Raw genomic sequence first — 21580 nt, 5'->3', positions numbered from 1 at the left:
CTCTCATAGAGTAACATTGTAAGGCTGTATCCTGCAAACATGCACATGCTTAACGTTACCACCACAAACAGTTCCATTCACTTCAGTGGAAGTACTGATGGGAGTACTCCATGCATCTGAAGAAGTGGGTTTTTTACCCACGAAAGCTTATGCCCAAATAAATCTGTTAGTCTTTAAGGTGCCACCAGACTCCTCGTTGTTTTTGTGGATACAGACTAATATGGCTACCCCTCTGATAGATGGTAGCTATGGTAATACAAACAAATAATAATAATAGTAAAGTTAAGCATCTGTGTGTTTACAGAATTGGATCCTAAGATTGTAAACTAATTGGCGCAGGGTCTGTCTTTCACCATATGTCTGTACAACAGCTGGTTTGGGTTGGAAAATACTGTATGCAGTGAAAAAGATGTGAATGGAAAGACGCAGACTATAATTATCCCATGTTGAAATATGGCCACGTCCTTGGAACTTACAGCCTGACTCTTATGGAAAATGCAATGACAACAAGCGCACATGACCTCAGTTTTATGTCTCATCTGAAGAGCAACAGCTCCAAAAGGCAACCCTAAAACATCCTCACTGCATTTTCCACTTTATGCATCCAATGAAGTGAGCTGTAGCTCACAAAAGCTTATGCTCAAATAAATTGGTTAGTCTCTAAGGTGCCACAAGTACTCCTTTTCTTTTTGAGAATACAGACTAACACGGCTGATACTCTGAAACCAGTCCCCACACAGCAAGCCTGGGTCTGCCCTTCCTCAGTTACTGCAGCTGTAGAACTGAGAGATTAGCTTAGGTAAGGTTTCTCAAACTGGGGGGTCGGGACCCCTCAGGGGGTCACGAGGTTATTACAGCGGGGGTCACAAGTTGTCAGCATCCACCCCAAACCCCACTTTGCATCCAGCATTTATAATGGTGTTAAATATATTTAAAAGTGTTTTTATTTATAAGAGGCGTGGCACTCAGAGGCTTGCTGTTTGAAAGGGGTCACCAGTACAAAAGCTTGAGAATCACTGGCTTAGACTGCAACATGCTTGGGGTGGGTACTGTGCCTTGTTTGCATATAGGCTGTAGCCCACTGAAGCCTCTAGGTGTGTCCCAAGTGCTGAGGTCTCCATTGCAACACTTGCCCTCACTGACGAAAACGCCGCTCTGCGGCTCTCAGAAACCAGTGGGTGGAGCTGGGAGGCCAGGCCCTCAACAAAGATGGTGTTCAGGTCAGCTTCAGCGTGCCAGTTCTACGTGTGGAAGCGGAACCAATGAGTGGCAGAGAAGGCGCGGATGGCTTTCTGTGATTCGCCAGCTGTGAGGATTCAAATCAGAGGGCGAGGCTGCCGCGCGGAGCTGGGTGGTTGCACTACAGTTAGCGCCTGCCGGCTGGTGAGGAACCGCCGCTCCGAGCGTGTGAGGCGGCCAGGGTGAGTAGCGGGGGTACCGGGGTCACCCTGTCTGGCGGGCGTGGGGCCGAGGGGTCCCTCCCGGCTGACGCTGTGGGGGCGAGTACCCGCGCTGAGTGACCCCCAGGCTGGTGGGGAGGGGTCGCCCCATCGGCTTCCCCTGTGTCGTGGTGGCGGGCCTTCCCCACGGCCGCGCGCTCTGATGCTGGCATCTCCCAGCACGGCTAGGCCCCGTCACCGTGGCATCGCGGCCCCGGGGGGACGGGAAGCTCTGGCGGCGGGAGGGCGATGCAGGGTGCTGGCGATGCCTTCCACGCAGCTGGAACGTGCCCTGACTGGACTCTTCTTTGTACTGACCCTTCCTCCCCGCATCAGGCTATGGTGGATTAACCTCAGGGAGCCTCATGACCACGATAGCCGCCTCTGTCGTCAGGCGGGGTCCTGTTTGGGGAGAGCCTTGCTGTTGAACGCCGCTTTGCGTGGTGGGCATTGCTGGATTCCTGGTAGGGGAAGACAGTTGTGTTTTGGACGTCACAGAGTGAGCCTGTACCTGTCAACGGGATGTTTAGGATGCCCTGCATGGGTGTTTTTCTCTAGAGGCATAATTGAAATTCTGTTAGATCCTTGGGTTTAAATAAACTTGTAGCTCTTTCAGTGGGACCCTAGGTTTCAGAGTAGCAGCCCTGTTAGTCTGTATTCGCAAAAAGAAGAGGAGTACTTGTGGCACCTTAGAGACTAACCAATTTATTTGAGCATGAGCTTTCGTGAGCTACAGCTCACTTCATCGGATGCATAAAGTGGAAAATGCAGTGAGGAGATTTATATCCTAATGACTCTTTCAGATACACTCCTCTTACTTAGAGGCATCTTTGCAATTGACATTGTAAATGCATGAGAAGGCTTAAGTTAGACCTTTTGGATCTCTACCTTGTGTAGAGAAAGAAAGAGTGATTTATAGTCTGGAAGTGGCACCTCCCTTTTAACTGTGGAACAGAAGAGTTGCCCAGCATTGTGGTGTTTTGTTTTAAGGACATGGATTACCTTGAAATGAGCCTGTGAGAGAACTAAAATTAATTTTGACCCCTTAGTTAGGACTGCTTGGCTTCCATCTCCTGTCTCATGTTTAGGTCTGGATCTCCATGAAAGCACTGTAAATATCATATTTTAGGAAGGTGCCTGGGTGATTGATGCTTTAAATACACTGTATCAACCCTTCTAAAATGTTGTTTTGCATTTTGCCTTCTCCAGACTCTTCTCTCACCCCATATTTTCTATTATATTTTTAAGTGGTTGAAATTCTTCACTCATTCCTCTCTAAACCTGGATCATTGTACCTTTAGAAAATAACTTGGTGAATGTAGATTTTAAGTGCTACTGCTCAGGCAGCTGTACTTGCTGCCTACATATTTTTAGGTGTTGAGGTAAAAGGCATTTAACCAGCTGAAAAACACTGTACCTCTTGAAGTTAGTAATTTTATGGGAGTGGGGGGAGGAACAGTTAAATTTTAATCAAACTTTCTTTCTTAGACATCTGTACTCTATTCCTATGTAAATCAGGGTTATATTCGCTGTTTGAGGTAATCCCATTGTTTTTAGTGGGACTGCTCTTATGAATAAGGAAAGTAGGATTTAGACTATGTTAGGGTTCTATTTATGGTGGAATGGGTGTATCTATTTACAGTTTAAGAATGCAGCTCTCATAGATGTACTGGAGGGCTTGCTAGTATACCTTTATATTGTCCCGTAAGTGTTACTGGTGAGAGAACTGTGGAGTGAAGCACTAAGCACTCATGGTGAGAACAGGAATGTTCAAATACCATGTCATTGTCCAGTGGTGGACTAGTTGTTAATCCTTCTCTACTGAGAACAATCCTCCACCTGCAGAAATATGAGATAGGCTTGCCAACTATTGAGGTGACTGCAAAGTTCCAAGAGGTGCTTGAGACACTCTTAGTTAAATAAGAAGGCTTCAGATAGTTCTGCAGAGCTGGCACAGTTTGGCTGGTGATGCAGTAATGATTTTCTGCTGCAAGAGTGCTCGCTTCTGTAAGTAAACACAATTGCCACCTACATCCTATTACATAAACCTTGGAACATGGGGACCTGAATCCCAGGATTCTCTTAGGGCTGACTAGCAACATGTCTGTCAGGTGAGGTATAAATAAATGGTATCACTGTAAAGTGTGGAGCCTGTAGAAGACAAACAGATGATAGGATGGCAAAGAAAATTAGCAAACACAACTAAGGTCAGTCTGACTTAGAGTCTGACCACCAGCTAGACTGCAGGACGTTGTATGCAAGAACACAGCGAGGTTGGGTTTAGCAGAGGAAAAAGCCATGGACAGGAATGACTGGCGGTGGTGTACTGCTTCCTATGTCTGTAAAGTTGCTTTGGGATGAGGGAATAGTAAAGTGTGCATTTCAGTTAAATGGATAGTGTGGGAAGAAAGGTCTTTGGATTCCCAATAGAGGAGCTGGCACTACTGCCTGCAGCCTGTTTGAATTTTTTTCCAACTTCCGTTGGTTGATGTGGAGGGACCCATTGTGTAGCCAATAATGTCATGTCTGATTGGTTCTAAATGTTTTAAGTAACAAAAAATTGTACTCAATTTTTTTCTTATTTTTATAACCACAGGAGACTTGCCCATTAAGAATCCATAAAAAGAACTGCTGCTGAAGTGATTCGAAGGACATTTAACGCACTAGTGCTCTTTATTGGTGTAATGAGAGTGCTGTAGAGAGTTTCTTGGTTAGTGCTTGATTCTTAAGAGGCATATCATTTTGGATATGGAACCAAAGAGTTCAGGTCTAGTCTAACCCCCTGCCAAGATGCAGAATTTTGTTGTGTCTAAAGCATCCAACACAGATAGCTATCCAGACTCCTTTTGAAAACCTCCAGTGAAAGAGCTTCCACAACCTCCCTAGGCAGTCTGTTCCATTGTCCTACTGCTCCTACGGTTTTAATCCTAAATTTTCAGCTAAATCAGCTATGCTGTAGTTTGAACCTATCACCTCTTGTCCTGTCCTCTGTGGCAAGATAGAACTTTTCTCCACGTTTTTTTATGGCAGCCTTTCAAATATCTGAAGACCACTATCATGTCTCCCCCAGGCTCCTCTTTTTCAGATTAAACATGCTCAGTTCCTTCAGCCTTTGCTCATATGGCTTACATCCCATCCCTTTGATCATCTTTGTCACTCGCCTCTGGATCCTCTCCAGTTTCTCTATATCCTTTCTATAAAGACCAAAACTGGATGCTGTACTCCAGCTGAGGCCTAACCAGTGCCGAGTACAGTGGTACTATCACCTCCTGTGACTTGCATGCTGTGCTTCTGTTAATGCAACCTAAAATTGCATTTTCTTTTTATGCAACAGCATTGCATTGCTGACTCGTGTTGAGGTTGTGATCCACCATAACTCCCAGATCCTTTTCAGCAGTGCTGCCGCCCTGTCAGTTATCCCTCATTCTCTATTTGTGCATTTGTTTTTCTTCCCTAAGCGTAACACCTTACATTTATCTTTGCTGAATTTCATTTTGTTGTCAATAGCCCAGTTCTCCAATTTATAAGATTACTCTGAATTTTAGCTGTATCTTCCAAAATGCTGTTAACTTCTCCAGCTTTGTGACATATGCAAATTTGATCAGTATGCTCTGTATTCCTACATCCAAAACATGAATAAAGATGCTGAACAACACCAGACCCAGAACAAATCTCTGTGGAACCTCACTGGAGACCTCCCTTCAATCTGACGCAATTCCATCGATAGTTACTCTTTGTTTGTGGTTGTTTAACCAATTATGTAGCCACTTAATGGTAGTTCCACTGAGCCTGCATTTTTCCAGCTTACTTATCAGAATGTCATGTGGCACTGTGTCAAAAGCCTTGCTGAAGTCCAGGAATATGGTTATGAGAATCAGTCCACTGGAAAGCATTTCAAAACAATTCTGCTATCATATTACGCTCTTCCCTTACTAAGAACATTTTCATGAAAATTAGATCTGAGGATTCATCTGCTTCTGATGCTGGTTTGGTATCTGAACTCGTAATCCAGGTCCAGTCCTTGCAAAGCCTTACTCCTGTAACTAAAGATTACTTGCTAATAAGGCTTTTCTGCACTGTAACACCGGTTTGACATCAGTCATGGAGAAATGAACAGAATTAAGCAGGAGAACATATGAACATTTAAAAACTGATGTCCCCCTTTCTTTTAGGTGTCCCTACTAATGAAGAGTGTAGAGTGAAAGAACAGAAATATAGAATAACATTCTTGCAGTAGAATTTTTCTTCTGAGGCATCAGCAGGTCTCTAAAGTGTTTGAATTTTCCCTGCCGAATGGAATTAAAGCATGCCTGTTCACAGTGCTTCATATGTAAACTGCTTTTACCCTTCTAATTGTGGAGGTGGTGTGTTGTGTAGCTTGGATGCCAGGACATATTACAATGTAATCATCTGCCTGTACTTGGTATTAACATATTAGCCAGAGTTCTCATAAGCATTCCAGCAGAAACCTGCATTAGAGAAGTAATTTCTGCACTGCTGAGCTAGCAATTTCTGTCTTCATCATTCCTGTGATGTAACTGGTACTACCATGGCCATCATTTTAAAAGATCTTTTCAATAAGAACAGTAATTTAAAAAATGAAGCAAAATCCAAATCTACCCAAAGATCTTCCAAGGACATTTGTTTAATTTTTTATGTATGTAGCTCTGAAACTGTATGGATAATGGTGTCCTTTGAAGAGTTATATTCTTCCTAGTCCGGAATTGGAACATTTTGTATACCTTCAAAATTATAAATTGGCAGGAAATCCCTGATTGTCTTGTTGGGGGTATGAGGCCCTACGGTATATTGCAAGTTATCTGAAGCATTGGAGTGTTTGTGGGGGTGTGTATGGGGGAAATGTAGTGGTTCTGTACAAAGCTGTCTCGACCATCTTCAATTTATGGGGACACTTGAAGACCTTTTCTTCAAGGAATAAGATCAGAAACATACAGCTGTTTGAAACTGCATTCTTGAGAGACTTTTGTATTTGGCTGCAAATGTTAAGTCAGAGACTTTAGAGCACAGGTTTGTCTTAGGCTAGCAATGAATGACTCCTGTGTCTGGAGGAGTGGAAAAACCTGGATAGATCACTTTAACTCTTTTCATTTCTTGGCAGGAAGATGGAGACTGCAATGCTGAATTTACGGAATCTGTTTGATCAACTCGTGCACCAGTCAGAATTTCTAAATGAAGGAAATGAATACCGTAAGTCAAGTCACAGTTAACTCATGTATGTTGTTCAATGTAAGAATAGACAACTACTAGCTCATTTCAACTTCAGCCCCGAGTACTAAAGAGCCCACTGATGGCTTTGTAGGTAGTGGTGCTCTTCTAGGTACATAGATTTGGGAGCAAACTTGGTTCATTTGCTCTGACTGGATGCTTGAAGTGACCAGCTGAACTTCTCGAAGGAATGCATCATGCTGTAGCATCCTGATTTTCTTGCACACAGAATTTCAAAGTTGGAGTTTACAAGGTTTGTAAGGTGTGTGTGTGTGTGTGTGTGTGTGTGTAGAGTAAGCTAATTAGTACCAAAGGAGGGGGTGAAAACCTTAGAGGGCCCCAATAGTTAACTTTCTTCGACATGGGCCCAAGGAGAGTTTACACTGTCTGGGACTAACTGCTTCCATAAATAGCAGGGGGGAAAACGCTGGCTGAAGGCAAACTTGTGAAATCTCTTCTTGCTGTAGCTTTGCAGGGTGGAACATTTATATTCCCCTTAGGGCAGTGTGAAACAGCTAAAGGAAATTGGCTTTATACAAATATTGATTTGAAAGTAAAATTATCTAGCTGAATGGAGTTGCAGCTCCAGACATCCATAATACTAATTTACATCTACTGGAGCATATTACAGCAGTTATATTTGAATCTGCTATTGAAAGTCTTTCTGGTGTACTAAGCTGTGACGATAATGTAGTCTGTCTTCATGTTACTTTAATAGCAGTAGTTTTGGCCGGATGTATGACAACTTGCCAGGAAGGTCATCTTTTTCTTTAAGCTGATATAGCATAACATATGAAACCTGGGGAGCGACTCTCTTATATTGAAGTCTACATTACATGCTAGAGACAGGATGGCCAGTAAAACAGGAATCCATGATTCTGGTATGGGGAACTGATGTAACTGCTGGGGACATCAGCTAGACCAGTGGTCACCAACAATCGACTGGTTGATTCTAGAGTTGTTAAGACAGTTGATTCACTGTTGTTAAGACTAAGCGTCCTCTTCTCAGAGTTTATCCAGTTGGCAAAGAACTTTGAAGAGTTCAGAAAGAAGTGGCAGAAGGCAGATCATGAGCTGGCCAGGTACAAGGATCTTCTGATGAAAACAGAAACTGAGTGTAGTGCACTGGATGTGAAGCTGAAACACGCTCGCAATCAGGTGGATGTGGAGATCAAGCGAAGACAGCGAGCTGAAGCAGACTGTGAGAAGCTGGTGGGTATCATGTTACCTGTGATGTGACTTGTGTGTGGAACAGGCTTTGCCTTAATTACATAGAGGTTCACTTAAATGAGTGTTTCCGTGCTATAGATAATGTGTTGGCATAAAAATATTAATTCCTGTAGTATATTTAATAGCTATACATGTTTTCCATGGTACCATCACCTTCAAATGTAACAAAATGGAAGACTCCACTGATTTTAATGACACTGGGCAATAGGAAATGGCACATGAAGCACCTTCATCTGATTAGAGTATTAGGAGTGTTCAGTATGGTTCTGACTGCTTGAGTTCAGTTTGTAGCTTCAAAGCTACATGCAGCTCTTCTGGGAGTTTAATGAGCCTGATAGGAACTCTTTTCACTCTCCTGGTCTCAGGTAGAGAGGACATAGGCAGCCTCCCACCAATTGCATGTGTGAGGCAGGAATGAAGAGAAATTCTATATTACATGGATTTGCAGAGAGCCACAAAACCATGACTACTTGCGTCACTGCAGCATTGTGAGACATCAACAAATTTCAGGAAGTTCTATTGGGAATCTTGTGACTGTCTGTGAGGCCTTTTGCTGCAGTGTCTCTCCAGCTCTTTAGGGTTTAGTAACTGTAGACATTTATAACCCTGCAGGTAGGAATTGAAGCATATTGGCAAGATTAGTATGGAGTTTAATTCATCCTAATGTGGTGTTTGGAAGATTCCATATTGGTTTCCTCAGCAGACTGGAATTGTTCAACTCTATAATTCTTTTGTGCGTTTCTCAGCAGTCTAAAAAGGTCTAAGCTACTTGGATTTATGAAGACAATAACTGGCACCTAATAAGACCTCAATAAATTGTTTTCTATTGCAAGAGAGTATAGCCTTCATTTGAGTAGTGATTTAATTCAGAAGAATCTCACTGCTGCTACTTTAAATTGAGTTTGTTACCTGTTGGAAGCTATGACACCAGTTTCTGCTTTATGGGCTTTTAATATGGTGTTGGAGTAGCAAACTTCCTCAAAGCCTACCTGCATTAGCTGTATTAAATGTCTTCTGGTCTGCCTGTCTCCCATAAATCTGAAGTGACGCTTTCTCCCCTAGCTACTGCTGATGTTTTCCGCTTTACAGGAGCGGCAGATCCAACTCATTCGGGAGCTACTGATGTGTGATGCATCTGGAAGCATTCAGCTAAGTGAAGAACAGAAATCTGCCCTGGCCTTCCTTAACAGGCCTCACCTTTCCACTGGAGGTTCTGGGAACAGAAGGTAGGGAAGGTAGCAACCTGACCATAAGGGAAACAACTGATTAGCACAAATACTTAAACTCTTGGATATCTGGTCCGTAGATTTACAGTAATCTTTGACTTTGGTAGAGATTTTTGACTTTTCCTTTGCAATACCCCAAAGCTATCAGCTTTTTTCGCCTGTGATCCTGTATTCCAGGATCTTTCACATGACCTCTTCCTCAAAGTGATCTAATGCATAACATAAATTATTTTAGTTTGAAAAATTTGAAACTTTAACTGTTCTTATCGAAAGCTATAAGAATTTCATATTTCTCATTAAATCTAATTAAAGCAGGTAATTGCATTTACAAGTTACAAGTTTTTGATATCCTCTCAAAATCATTACAAAAATATATTTTTGCCATATCTTTGAGACTGAATACAGTGATCCAGATGAGGTCATGTCACTGATTTATGTAATGGCACTTAAATATTCCTTATAGCAGAAATAAGGGGGCTCAAGAAGCACTAAAATGATTGCAAAAATCATTATTATGTTTATACTACATTAGTGCTACATTCATAGCATCAAGGTCTTGCCTTGTTCCGAACTGGAATACATAGCTATTGCCTGGTCAGTAAACTTGCCCTGGAATCATGAGGTCAACTGGAAGTGAAACCCACAGACTAATGGCTTTTTACTTTACTTCTTAGACTTTCAACAATAGATGAATCTGGCTCAATTCTATCAGACATCAGCTTTGACAAAACTGACGAGTCACTGGTAATGTAACTCCAATCTTTGAGAATTATCTATCTTCACTCTCCATATTGTTTCAGCAGCTCAGTGTCTTGCAGTATCAACCATAAAAACACTGCACTGCTAAGCAAAGTTAAATAGTGTCCTTATATGTTGATTCTCCTTACAGACCTACGATATGAGTGTTCTAATTTAGTGTTCTAATCAGTGTGGGGGGGGTGTGATACCACAAGATCAGGTTTCTAGTCTCTAGTTACCATTCTGTCTACAGAAACCGAGTACTGTGATGTTATAACTAGGGATTCACGTCTGGTGTGGAATGGCAAAAAATCCTAACAGGCTTCAAGACAAAGTTTGTTAAGTTTATGGAGGGAATGGTATGATGAGACAGCCTACACTGGTATGTAGTGATCTGCAACTGCTAGCAGCATATATCTCCAGTGGCTGGTAATGGGATACTAGATAGGGAGGCCTCTGAGTTACTGCAAAGAATTCTTTCGCAGGTGTCTGGCTGGTGTGTCTTGCCTACGTGCTTAGTGTCTAACTGCCATATTTGGGGTTGGGAAGGAATTTTCACCTGGGTCAGATTGGCAGAGACCCTAGGGGGGTTTCACTTTCCTCTGTAGCAGGGGTGGCCAACCTGAGCCTGAGAAGGAGCCAGAATTTACCAATGTACCAAAGAGCCACAGTAATATGTCCGCAGCCCCCCCACATCTCAGTGCTCTACCACCAAGCTTTGGAAGTCCGTCGTCCCCCTCCCCCGCATCAGCAACCCCGCCCACTGGCAACGCCACCAATCAGCGCACTCCCTGCACCTCCCGATCAGCTGTTTCATGATGTGCAGGAGGCTCGGAGGGGGAGGAGCGAGGGCATGGCAGGCTCAAGAGAAGGGGTGGAGTGGGAGCAGGGCCTGTGGCAGAGCCAGGGGTGGAGCAGTGAGCACCCCCTGGCACATTGGAAAGCTGGTGTCTGTAGCTCCAGCCCAGAGTCAGTGCCTATACAAGGAGTTGCATATTAACTTCTGAAGAGCCGCATGTGGCTCCAGAGCCACAGGTTGGCCACCTCTGCTAGTCTGTAGCGTGGGGGCAGTGATCACTTGCAGCTTTAAATTAGTGTAAATGGTGGATTCTCTGTAACTTGAAGGCTTTAAAAGATGGTTTAGGGACTTCAGTAACTGAGCCTGAGGTTAGGGGCCCATTACAGGAATGGGTGGCCTGCAATGTGCAGGAGGTCAGACTAGATGATCATGATGGTCCCTTCTGACCTTAAAGTCTGAGTCTTAGTAGTTCCAGCATGAAATTTAAAGGGAGCAGTGAGTGTAAGAAATGACTAATGAGGGGTGGAGGAGGTAGTAGAGGCCAGTGAGAATTCTGAACCTCTGTTTCTATCCCTGCTGTCAGAATCTTAATGAGCACAGAGGTGAGGGAACTGCAGGGAAGCTGACTTCCCTGGTTATAACCCTTCAGAAATCACAAATGGAGCCAGAGGAAACACTAGATTCATAACTGGATGATAAGATGAACCTGTATTATATTTGTCTTAAGCTCGCTGCTCCACCGTTCTTTAAAATTGATTTAATGAAAGACATGGCTAAAGTCTGAAAGATATTTGTAGTATGTTAACACAAGACTTTGTCCTACCTATAGGATTGGGATTCCTCTTTGGTGAAGGCTGTCAGACTGAAGAAAAGAGAGAAACGGGTATGTTACATTCTTTCCTGTTAAGTGGTTGGAGCAGTCAGGAGTAACCATAGGTAGGACTGTGGCTACATGTGGTAGTTCAGCTATTATAATAGACACTCTGATCTGGTGGTCACTGTCCAAGTTCAGTCAGATCAGACCACCCAGAAATGCAGTCTAAGCTGCACCATGGGCAAGAGATGGAAGGCTTCTTCTGACTTAGTTTTAGAACTGGACTATCTAGAAAAATAAATCCTTAATTCTTTGTATCCAAAAATTCAGCACTATTGTGTGGATTCAGATGAAAGCTTTGGAAGTAACTTTCACTTGTCAGCTGGAGATGATGGAGTGAATTTCCACATCCCATTCTAGTCTCACCTGCAGCTTACAAGCGGAAGTTACTTGGAGTGAAGCTTCTTGGTGGATCTACTCCATCATTCTGGTAACATGAAATAGGGGGAAATCAAAGTTAGGTGTTTCCATTATAATAGTGGGCTCAGGATTTGTCCTACTACCCTGCAGTCAGCATGTGGGTTGGGTAGGGAAGGGGGACTGAACCATCAGAAGAGATGATTGTCTTATTGGGGGAGGATTTGGTATTTGCTCTGTGTTTTCCAATAGCATTCCTCATGTTGAAGGGGGAAAATTACTTCCCCTGAAGGTCTTGGTGGTAGAGCACTGAGTTGGCCAGTCAGACTTCTTGGGAAGAATGTGTGCTAAATCATTTCTACTGGTCAGTTAGGCTACCTTATTTCACAAGTCTTCATATCCTTCCTAAATAGAAATCATTATGGACTTCAGTATCTGCAAACACTGCAGTGGAATTTACCCCAGACTTTCAGGAAATGCAGTGTGATGCTCTAGGTTTGACACCTCCAATCTTGTTTAACACCCATTTTCTTTTCAGCGTTCTTCCAGACAGTTCATAGAAGGCCCTCCAGGTCCTTTAAAAAAAACCCGATCAATTGGCTCCACAGTGGACCAGGTATGTAAACCCAGCTGAGTTTGTGTGCATCTAAAATCTCTTGTCAGAGGTGGCTGTATTTGTGTAGCCCTCAAATGCGTAGGATACTTTTTGAAATTAGAGCTAGTATAACAGTTTCACAGGACAGCATCTCATGAAGTCACTGCTAATGCCTGTCACATAATAATTTGGAAATTATCTTCCTTTTCTGTACCTCTGGCATTTGACACAAGATTAAATTAGACATCTGGTTAAGTTGTACACATTAATGCAATATAATTGATCTGCTGGGGCCAATAAAAGCTATATATCCCTTGCCACATCATATTGCCATCACTAATCATATAGCTCTTTCATTTCAGGGAAACGAGTCTATAGTTGCAAAAACGACACTTATGGTCCCTAATGATGGTGGCCCAATTGAAGCTATCTCCACTATTCAGACTATACCTTATCATCTCAGAAGCCGGAGGAAGACAGGGACAGGTATATGTATGTCTGCAGGCTGTCCCTTATCCTGGTTTTAATGCACAATGCTGTTACTTGTCATTAATTTTCATGAATCTTTATTTGCCTGTCTCTGCAGACACTGAGAGAAATGGGGGTGATTATGTTGAAAACTTATTTTGAAAAAGGGTAGTCTGAGGGATCTTAATGGCTACTAGTAAAGTTTACAGCAAAGACCAGAACTTGTTTGCTGAACCACACTTCACAATGACCAACTTCACAATAAATAAACTAGGCACACAGTTTTTCTCTGCCATCTCTTTATTTGTTAAATCTAACTGGGCTAGTAAGTGTTAATATCTAGGAGAGGAGGATGAAGTAAGGAGGATGGAAACAAAATTCCAAGAAAATCTTTGTTCCCTCCACCTGCTGCTTCCCATTTCTCCTATAATTAGCATTAAACTGGCATCTTGAAAGCTAGTAATCAAATAATAGTCTCTCTCAGGTGTCCTAATCCTGGCTATTGGAGAAACTCTAAATTTAACTTGTTCTTTAAAAAGAATAAACCTCTCTTTGAAAGTTGGGTTACAGAAGGATCTTTAAATGGGATCAAGGCAAAAGAAAAAACTAAACATGGGGGCATTTTCCTTTCAGACCCTCTGAAACAGACCATAGTTATTTCAAGCCCAGAGAAAATCAAACTGAAAGACAAAAGATGAACTTCTTGCTTTTAGCCTTCTCTTCCTGGCCGTCTCCAAATAAATGACTTTAACCGCTAAAACTTCTCTTTCATAAATCTTCCGAGTGGAGGTATTCTGATAAATCCAACGCAGGGAGTGGGGGGGGTTCTAGCATTGCTTTTATATATTCATAAGCAAAGTAATAGCTCAAAGAAGTTTTGTATACTAGAGAGATTAGAGGTAACTCAATGTGTATCCAATATAAGAACTATGTGCCTGTATTAATGCTTATTCTCTCAGTTAACTCAAGATGTGCTGCTCCTGGGCAATAATAATTGAAGCTTGTTGCCCTTATTCTCTGATTTTAATTGCTTTCAAAAGTAACATGGCTTTGCTTTCAGTTTTAACACACTAATACACCATACTTCTTGTTTGGCTTTGGAAAGCATGTCTGCAAGAGTGATTGCCTGTGAGATAGAAAGGAACACAAGACTGCATAATTAACCGTTAATTGCCAGTTGTATCTTGTAACAGCCTCTGCTGGGGGCACTACCTTTGGCATAACACCGATGCCAGGTGCAACTGGTAGTACTTGTTAGGCCATGGATATCTGTCATTCACAATAATCTCCTGCCGGTTCCAGGACACTTGTCTCAATCATTATATAGTCTTTATACTGAAAACAGAAGACTGGAAAATTATTCTACAGATCTCTCTCTTTTTCTCTTTTTCAGCCAGTTTACAGCCCTGGAATAGTGACTCGAGCTTGGGCAGTAGGCAGCTGGAACCCAGATCTGAAACTGATGGATCTAACACTCCTCAGAGCAATGGGGGGATGAGGCTGCATGAATTTGTATCAAAGACGGTATGTGTACAGGCAGTAGGAACTTGAGCAGCTCTCCCCTTTCAGTTCTCTTGTGGGTGGATTATAGTCAGTCCTGAAAGAGATTCACTGGACCTACTGCTGTGCATCCCTCTTAGTGCAGGCTGGTGCACAGTGTCAGTTATCAAACTGATGTTGCCAGCTTCAGCTCTGGGCTCTGACCTGGAGTCCCGAGCTATGCCCTGGAATATATGCAGGCAGAGCCGTCCCTTGGGTATGGCGAATCAGGGTGAAGCGGGGAGGTGAGGCTAGAGGCAGGTGAATGGGGTGAGGAGGTGGGTGGGTGGGCGGGTGGAGGAGCCCCCCTACCAGAACCTCCACCTCCCTCCAGCACCACCACCTCCTCCCTCTCACCGCCTGCCGTGGATCAGATGTTTCATGGTGTCAGGAGGTGCTGACGGGGGAGGAACAAGGGCACAAGAGTTTCTAATGTCTTAGGCCCTGCACCCCCCTAGGGACTGCCCTGTAGGCAGGCATATATCTTTTAGTTTCTGCTGTGAAAGACCTCTTGTACTGCTATGCTGAAGTTTAACAGCTGACAGTTAAGCCCTTGAGATCCAGAGTTTAAACTTCCCATGCATGTCCCAGTGACTGTAACAGATGTCATGATGGCTGGAACTAAGATGGTAAAATAAAGGAGCAGGGTTTGCTAGAAGCAAAATCACCAACCATTGACAAGGACCTATTTAACTCCCAACCCCATTATTCTTTCTACGAATTTGACATGATGGTATCTGTGCTTTGCCATCAATATAGAACAAGACACTCATTCAATATACCTGTGCAGCTAAACTGTATATGTTGTTTTGTTGCATTATTACCACTTCCTCACACACAGGCTCTTTATTTCCAGGTTATCAAACCAGAGTCATGCGTTCCATGTGGAAAGCGGATAAAGTTTGGGAAACTGTCCCTAAAGTGCAGGGACTGCCGTGTGGTGACTCACCCAGAATGTCGGGACCGCTGTCCCCTTCCCTGCATCCCAACGTTAACAGGAACTCCTATCAGAATTGGAGAGGTATGGCTTTATGTGAGATGAGCTTTAAACCCTGTAGCTGCCAACAACAAATGGGCTAATGCCCATTTGTGAGAACTAGACCTTGCTTAAGGACTCCAGGAATCTTATATACTGGTTAACTTGTTTCTGCATTATGTGGATTGTCTGCTTTATTACAGATCTAATAGAAATACATAAATGAGACTGTTAAATAAAGCCAAGAATAGTAGGAATGTGGGTTTTTTGGAGGGAGGAGAATTGTATGTGGTGGTTCTGAAAGTATGTGGTGGAGGCATTTTGTTCTGATTTTGCAAGCAGTCACAGAAACTATTTCTCGCTCTGCATGTATCAGTGTTTCCAGTGCAGCCTCATCTGTCAACTGAAGTTATTGGCAAAGTTATTTTGCTTAAATTGGAGCCTTAAGATGCTTTCAGGTTGGTGAATGATGGCACAGCTAAGCTTGTCTTTAGGCGTCTCCTGCTTGTTTCAGGCTAGATCCCTCTTTTTTGGCCACTCACAGTAGTAGTCCTTCCGTTTGCTATAAAGAGCTGAATGCAGTCTAGACATTTCTAGTGGACTTAAGATCCTGATATATAGGTGCCAGAGTATCTGATTTATTAAATGTTAATATTACTTGCCCTCCTCCTTTCCCTTCATATCTGCTGCATGGTCCATTCTCCACTGGCCTGTGAAGCAGGAGTCTTTTGCCCAAGCTTCTAGTGTATGGTAAGACGTGTTGCACCTGTGGAGTTAAGTGAAACTCAGTTCTTGGCTCTCCATTTCCTATAGAGTAAGAATGTGTTTTATGGAGGACTTCTGGGTAGATACTGTTTAGCTCTCTACCAGACTACATAGTGTTTGTTCTCTCTTTGTGCCCATGGCACCTACCTCTGTGGGTCTGGGGAATGAGAATCCGTGACTATTCCTAAGCCTATATCTGATGGGATCTCCTGAGCACTTCCAGTGTCCTGAAGCTTGTAAATGTCAATGTTGCAAAATCAGTCTCTTCCTTCTTTTAGGGGACGCTGGTGGACTTTGTGCCCATGACTCCGCCAATGATTCCTTCCATTATAGTTCATTGTGTGAATGAAATTGAGCAGCGGGGGCTACGTGAGGTAAGAATCACCTGAAATCAGTGGGGGTGCTAGTGAAATGAATTTGGCTGTGATATTAGAGCCACAGTTGGTTAACTTGAGAATCTCTTGTTTATGATGCTGTAGATGTACACAGTGCTGTTCAATACATGAGTCACGATGAGCAAGTTACAGTCCCTACTCAGAGATCTCTCAGTTTACAATGGGGACAGGAGACTGCTTTTACTGAAGAATCTAGACTTTACCTTCTCAAGATGTTTGGGCAGGTGAAGTCCTGACTTTAGGCATTACTCTCTAACAGACAGGCCTATACCGAATTTCTGGCTGTGACCGGACAGTGAAAGAGCTGAAGGAGAAGTTCCTTCGAGGGAAGACTGTGCCCTTGCTCAGCAAAGTGGATGATATCCATGCCATCTGTGGCCTTCTTAAAGACTTCCTGCGCAGCCTAAAGGAACCCATTCTCACATTCCGGCTAAATAAAACTTTTATGGAGGCAGCAGGTGAGGCGAGCCAAATGCCATTGGCAGCTGTCGTGCCTGAGGGAACATTCTCAGACAGATCCATCTGAATTGGCAGTCCTTCTCGGCTATGAATGTATTGGCAGTACTGGGTATACTATAAAGAGGTCTTCCTTCCTACTGCAGATCTACGTCTACAACACTGCCTGGTGTTAGTGAAGTATCTCATCCAGGTCTTTGACAAACTTTCTCTGATCAGTAATCTGCCTTGCTGCTGCAGCTATCTCATTCTGTGGATTTTATCATATAGTCTGCTAACATTAGGTGGATACTCACTCTCTAGATCCCATATTTTTAGATTAGATTAATCCTTAAATAATCCCATGTTTTGATTTTTGGAATAGTCCTGGTAGTCAGTATCCTGTTCAGGAATGGTGCACAAGTTTAGTGCAGTCTTTGAAGCTATTCTAACATTTGTACAGAAAATCTTTGAAATCAGTGTCCAACAGAGAGATCACAATACAGTGCTGTTCACCAGAGGATTTCAAAGCATTTTACACACATTAAGCCTCATAACACAAAACCTCTGAGACACTGGTATTAGCCCCATTTTAGACAAGGAAACCACGGCACAGGTGTTTAAATGACTTGCTCAAGGTTAGACAGTATCAGTGTTAGAATTAGAACTCGGGAGCATGGGACCCAGAATCTTAACACTCTCCAGCACTGTGATGGAACATACTACTGTCTGAGGAAAATGGTCCCATGGGCCTCTCTAATCACTTTCTTTTTTTATTTAAAGAAATTCTAGATGAAGACAACAGTGTGGCTGCCATGTACCAAGCTGTTGGTGAACTCCCACAGGCTAACAGAGACACACTCGCTTTCCTCATGATTCATCTTCAGAGGTGGGTTCAGCCAGGTTAGGAGTTCTGGAAATGGGGAAAAAAAGATGATGCTGTAGTTCTGTTTCTACAGGGGTTGAGTGACAGGGGAGTCTTTACCTGGGACTGTTTGCAAATTCAGATATAATTGACATCAGCTTACATTATCAGGGCTTTCTATCTGTGAACAAAATTTACTCAATGTCCTTTTCTTTTTCTTTCTTTCTTGTCTAGAGTGGCTCAGAGCCCAGACACTAAAATGGACATCACCAACCTGTCCAAAGTCTTTGGTCCCACAATAGTTGCCCATGCTGTGCCAGATCCTGACCCCATGACACTCTTGCAGGACACTAAACGACAACCCAAGGTAGGTGATTAGCAATGACACCTTGAGGTAGAATGTGGATGTAAGACACATGAAGTGTCCTGTTAAAGAATCTGATTATACTGGCACCTGGGGGGCTGTTGTCCTCTGGCCCATCTGATACCACTTTTAGGCTGAATGAGTTGTAGGTTTCTGGTACAGTGGGGAATTGTGTGCTAAAGTGTATTTCTGTAGGTGGTAGAGCGGCTGCTGTCACTGCCAGTGGAATACTGGAGCCAGTTCATGATGGTGGAGCAAGAAAACATTGACCCAGCGCATATAATTGAAAACTCCAATGCCTATTCCACTCCTCGAACACCAGATGTTAAAGGTAGCCCTGGAATGTTGCTCTATCAGATCTTCAACTATGGTCAAACATCCACTCTCACTAAAACAATGACCTCAGATCAAAGTCTTTTGTTAGATTGTGTTGGAACAGGCTTGCCAAACTGCATAATTCCTACTCCTCCTCTTCCACCTTACAGTTACCATACAGCCTTTGATACTGATGGTCATGGCTCTTTATCGCTGATATGGCATTTCAAGTGCTGTAGCCATGTTGATTCCAGGATAATAGAAAAACAAGTGGGGTGAGGCAATATATTTTATTGGACCAACTGGTGAAAGAGACGCTTTCTAGCTACACAGTGTAGCTTGAAAGCTTGTCTTTTTCACTAACAGAAGTTGGTCCAACAAAAGATATTATCTCACCCATCTCGTCTCTCTAATGGCATTTCAAAGCAGGCATTCTTTGGTCCGTTTTACCCACCTCCCAGCCTCAGGAGGAGTCTTACTTTTTCACAGTGAGGACATAACATTTTGCTCTTAGTCCCCAGCCTAGGCCTAACTGTAACCATTCACTGTGATAACCAAGCATCTGTAACGCCTGCTGCCTTCAGTGCTGCAAGTCTGAATGTCAAGCTACGAAGAAGCTTTAAAGAGTTAAATATCTAGCTGTGGCATTGTCAATTGGTGCGATGTTACCAGGGCATTTCTGGGGGGAATGGAGTGGGAAGTAGCTTATGACAGGAAAGACAAGCTTCTCTCAAACTTCAGCAAACCTAGTGGAAGACTAACACATTTTTACGTACAACGTGTACTAAGCAGCGACTCCTGCTTCACTTAGCTTTGCTGTTGTGCCTCTATTTTTATAGAACATATTGGGCCAGTTCTGCTATTTTCACTTGTGTAAATCTGGAGTCCCACCATGGACTTCAGCAGAGTTATCCTGATTTACCACATGTCAACGGGGCAAAATATAATCCCATTACCTTAGTTTAAGAAGAAACATTGTATGTGAGTTATCATGTGCTTGTACTAATATGAAAAGGAGTACTTGTGGCACCTTAGAGACTAACCAATTTATTTGAGCATAAGCTTTCGTGAGCTACAGCTCAGAGCTACAGCTGTAGCTCATGAAAACTTATGCTCAAATAAATTGGTTAGTCTCTAAGGTGCCACAAGTACTCCTTTTTCTTTTTGCGAATACAGACTAACACGGCTGCTACTCTGAAACCTGTTCTAATATGACTCTTGTTTCCTCTGTTGGAAGTGAGCATGCTGGGTCCTCTCACTACTCCAGAACAGCAACTGACAAAGACTCCTTCGTCTAGCTCCCTGTCCCAGAAGGTCCGATCTACGCTCAGCAAGACTACCCCGAAGTAAGTGGTGCTGTGTACTTTGGGATAGTAAAATCAAATGCTACGGCCATGTCTACACTAGAGAACTTACAGTGGCACAGCTGTACCAATGCAGCAGCACTGCTGTAAGATCTGTTTGCATTTGGAAAGGAAGATGATGTCTGTCTGTATCTGTACAAGTTTTTTCGTGCAGTTGATAGATTTCCACTCCATACAGCTAAATACAGTGCCTTGCATAATGACAGGTTTCAGAGTAACAGCCGTGTTAGTCTGTATTTGCAAAAAGAAAAGGAGTACTTTTGGCACCTTAGAGACTAACAAATTTATTTGAGCATAAGCTTTCGTGAGCTACAGCTCACTTCATTGGATGCATACTGTGGAAACCGATGAAGTGAGCTGTAGCTCACAAAAACTTATGCTCAGATAAATTTGTTAGTCTCTAAGGTGCCACAAGTACTCCTTTTCTTTTTGCAAATACAGACTAACATGGCTGTTACTCTGAAACCTGCTGTAACATCGATTGTGTAGCCGCTCTATGCCAATGGGTGAGAGCTCTCCTGTCAGCATAATAAAACCAACACCTCAAGTGGTGGTAGCTATGTTGGCAGGAGAAGCTGTTCACCCCGGCGCATCTGTCAGTGTAACATATGTCGTTCAGGGAGGTGCTTTTTTCACACCCCTGAGTGACATAAGTTATACAGGCAAAAGTGGTAGTGTAGACAATCTGAGCTACTGTCTCAGTCCAAATAATATCATACACTATATTTGAGTGTTTATATACCAGAGAGCACAAACACACACCCTCCCCCCGCCCCCAGATTTGAAAGTGTCTTCTTTCCCCATTGGTCCTTCTGGTCAGGTGCCAACTAGGTTAATTGAACTGATTAACCTCTTACAAGTAAGTGATTCTGTACCCCTGACCAGGAGGGATTTTGTTACTGCATACATAAAGGTTGTTACCCTTCCCTTTTGTATTTATGATGGTAGTTTTTTTTATAAGAGACTAATCAACTGCTTATTGCGGTGGAGAGGGGCACTACTCCATGGGTGGGGTGGAATATATGGCAGAGAACTAAAGGAGTTGAGAAAGTTACAGGGGCTTGGATCTGCCCTTCCTCAATGCAAATTTCATAACATGCTCCTCCATGGCTCTTAGTGCAGCTAGTCAGAGGGACAGCTTATGTGTACAGGTCCAAGCTTCTCTCCCTAGCTTCCATGGCACTAAGTTAAACAGAATGCCTGTACTTCAGACTCTGGGAACCAACAAAAGGCAGCTGCATCATAAGTAGTATGTGACATCGTGAGCAGGGAGGGGGGACCACAAACAAATCAAAGTTAAAAAGGAGTGTTTAAAAAAGCACAGAATGGTGAAAAAAGATGTCACTGTACATGTAGAGGTGCTAATTCACTAGTTCATCACAAGGAGGTGCTCTAATGGCAGGGCTGGGAATTATTGCTTTAGAACAGATCCTTACCATTTCTGTTTGTTTAGATTTGGGAGCAAAAGCAAGTCAGCAACCAACCTTGGACGCCAGGGATACTTCTTTGCCTCTCCTATGCTGAAGTAAAATGGACATGGAGTTTCAGCCCTTTTATAACGTTTACAGCCCACACATGCATGACTACAATAAAGGACTAACTGCCCTTCA

General features: G+C 43.1%; 1 protein-coding gene across 3 annotated transcripts; it reads left to right on the top strand.

Annotated features, from left to right (window-relative positions):
- The first annotated feature begins 1346 nt into the window (after window positions 1-1346).
- On the top strand, window positions 1347-21580 carry RACGAP1 (Rac GTPase activating protein 1). 3 transcript variants are annotated; one of them, XM_077838727.1, is made up of 17 exons: window positions 1347-1421; window positions 6559-6647; window positions 7675-7877; window positions 8985-9121; window positions 9796-9865; window positions 11488-11541; window positions 12428-12505; window positions 12847-12970; window positions 14346-14476; window positions 15348-15512; window positions 16511-16606; window positions 16887-17085; window positions 17846-17951; window positions 18162-18294; window positions 18487-18622; window positions 19844-19952; window positions 21424-21580. In XM_077838727.1, the coding sequence occupies exons 2-17, from the start codon at window positions 6563-6565 to the stop codon at window positions 21497-21499; spliced, it is 1902 nt and encodes a 633-aa protein (XP_077694853.1). In that variant the 5' UTR covers window positions 1347-1421; window positions 6559-6562; the 3' UTR covers window positions 21500-21580. The 3 variants fall into 3 exon arrangements, with proteins under 3 accessions (XP_077694853.1, XP_077694852.1, XP_077694850.1); XM_077838726.1 differs by having other exon boundaries at window positions 12847-12976; XM_077838724.1 differs by having other exon boundaries at window positions 8958-9121.

The sequence above is a fragment of the Eretmochelys imbricata genome, chromosome 20 (genome assembly GCF_965152235.1).
Source record: "Eretmochelys imbricata isolate rEreImb1 chromosome 20, rEreImb1.hap1, whole genome shotgun sequence".
Lineage (NCBI taxonomy): Eukaryota > Metazoa > Chordata > Testudines > Cheloniidae > Eretmochelys > Eretmochelys imbricata.
This window is presented reverse-complemented; position numbering and strand designations above follow the sequence as displayed.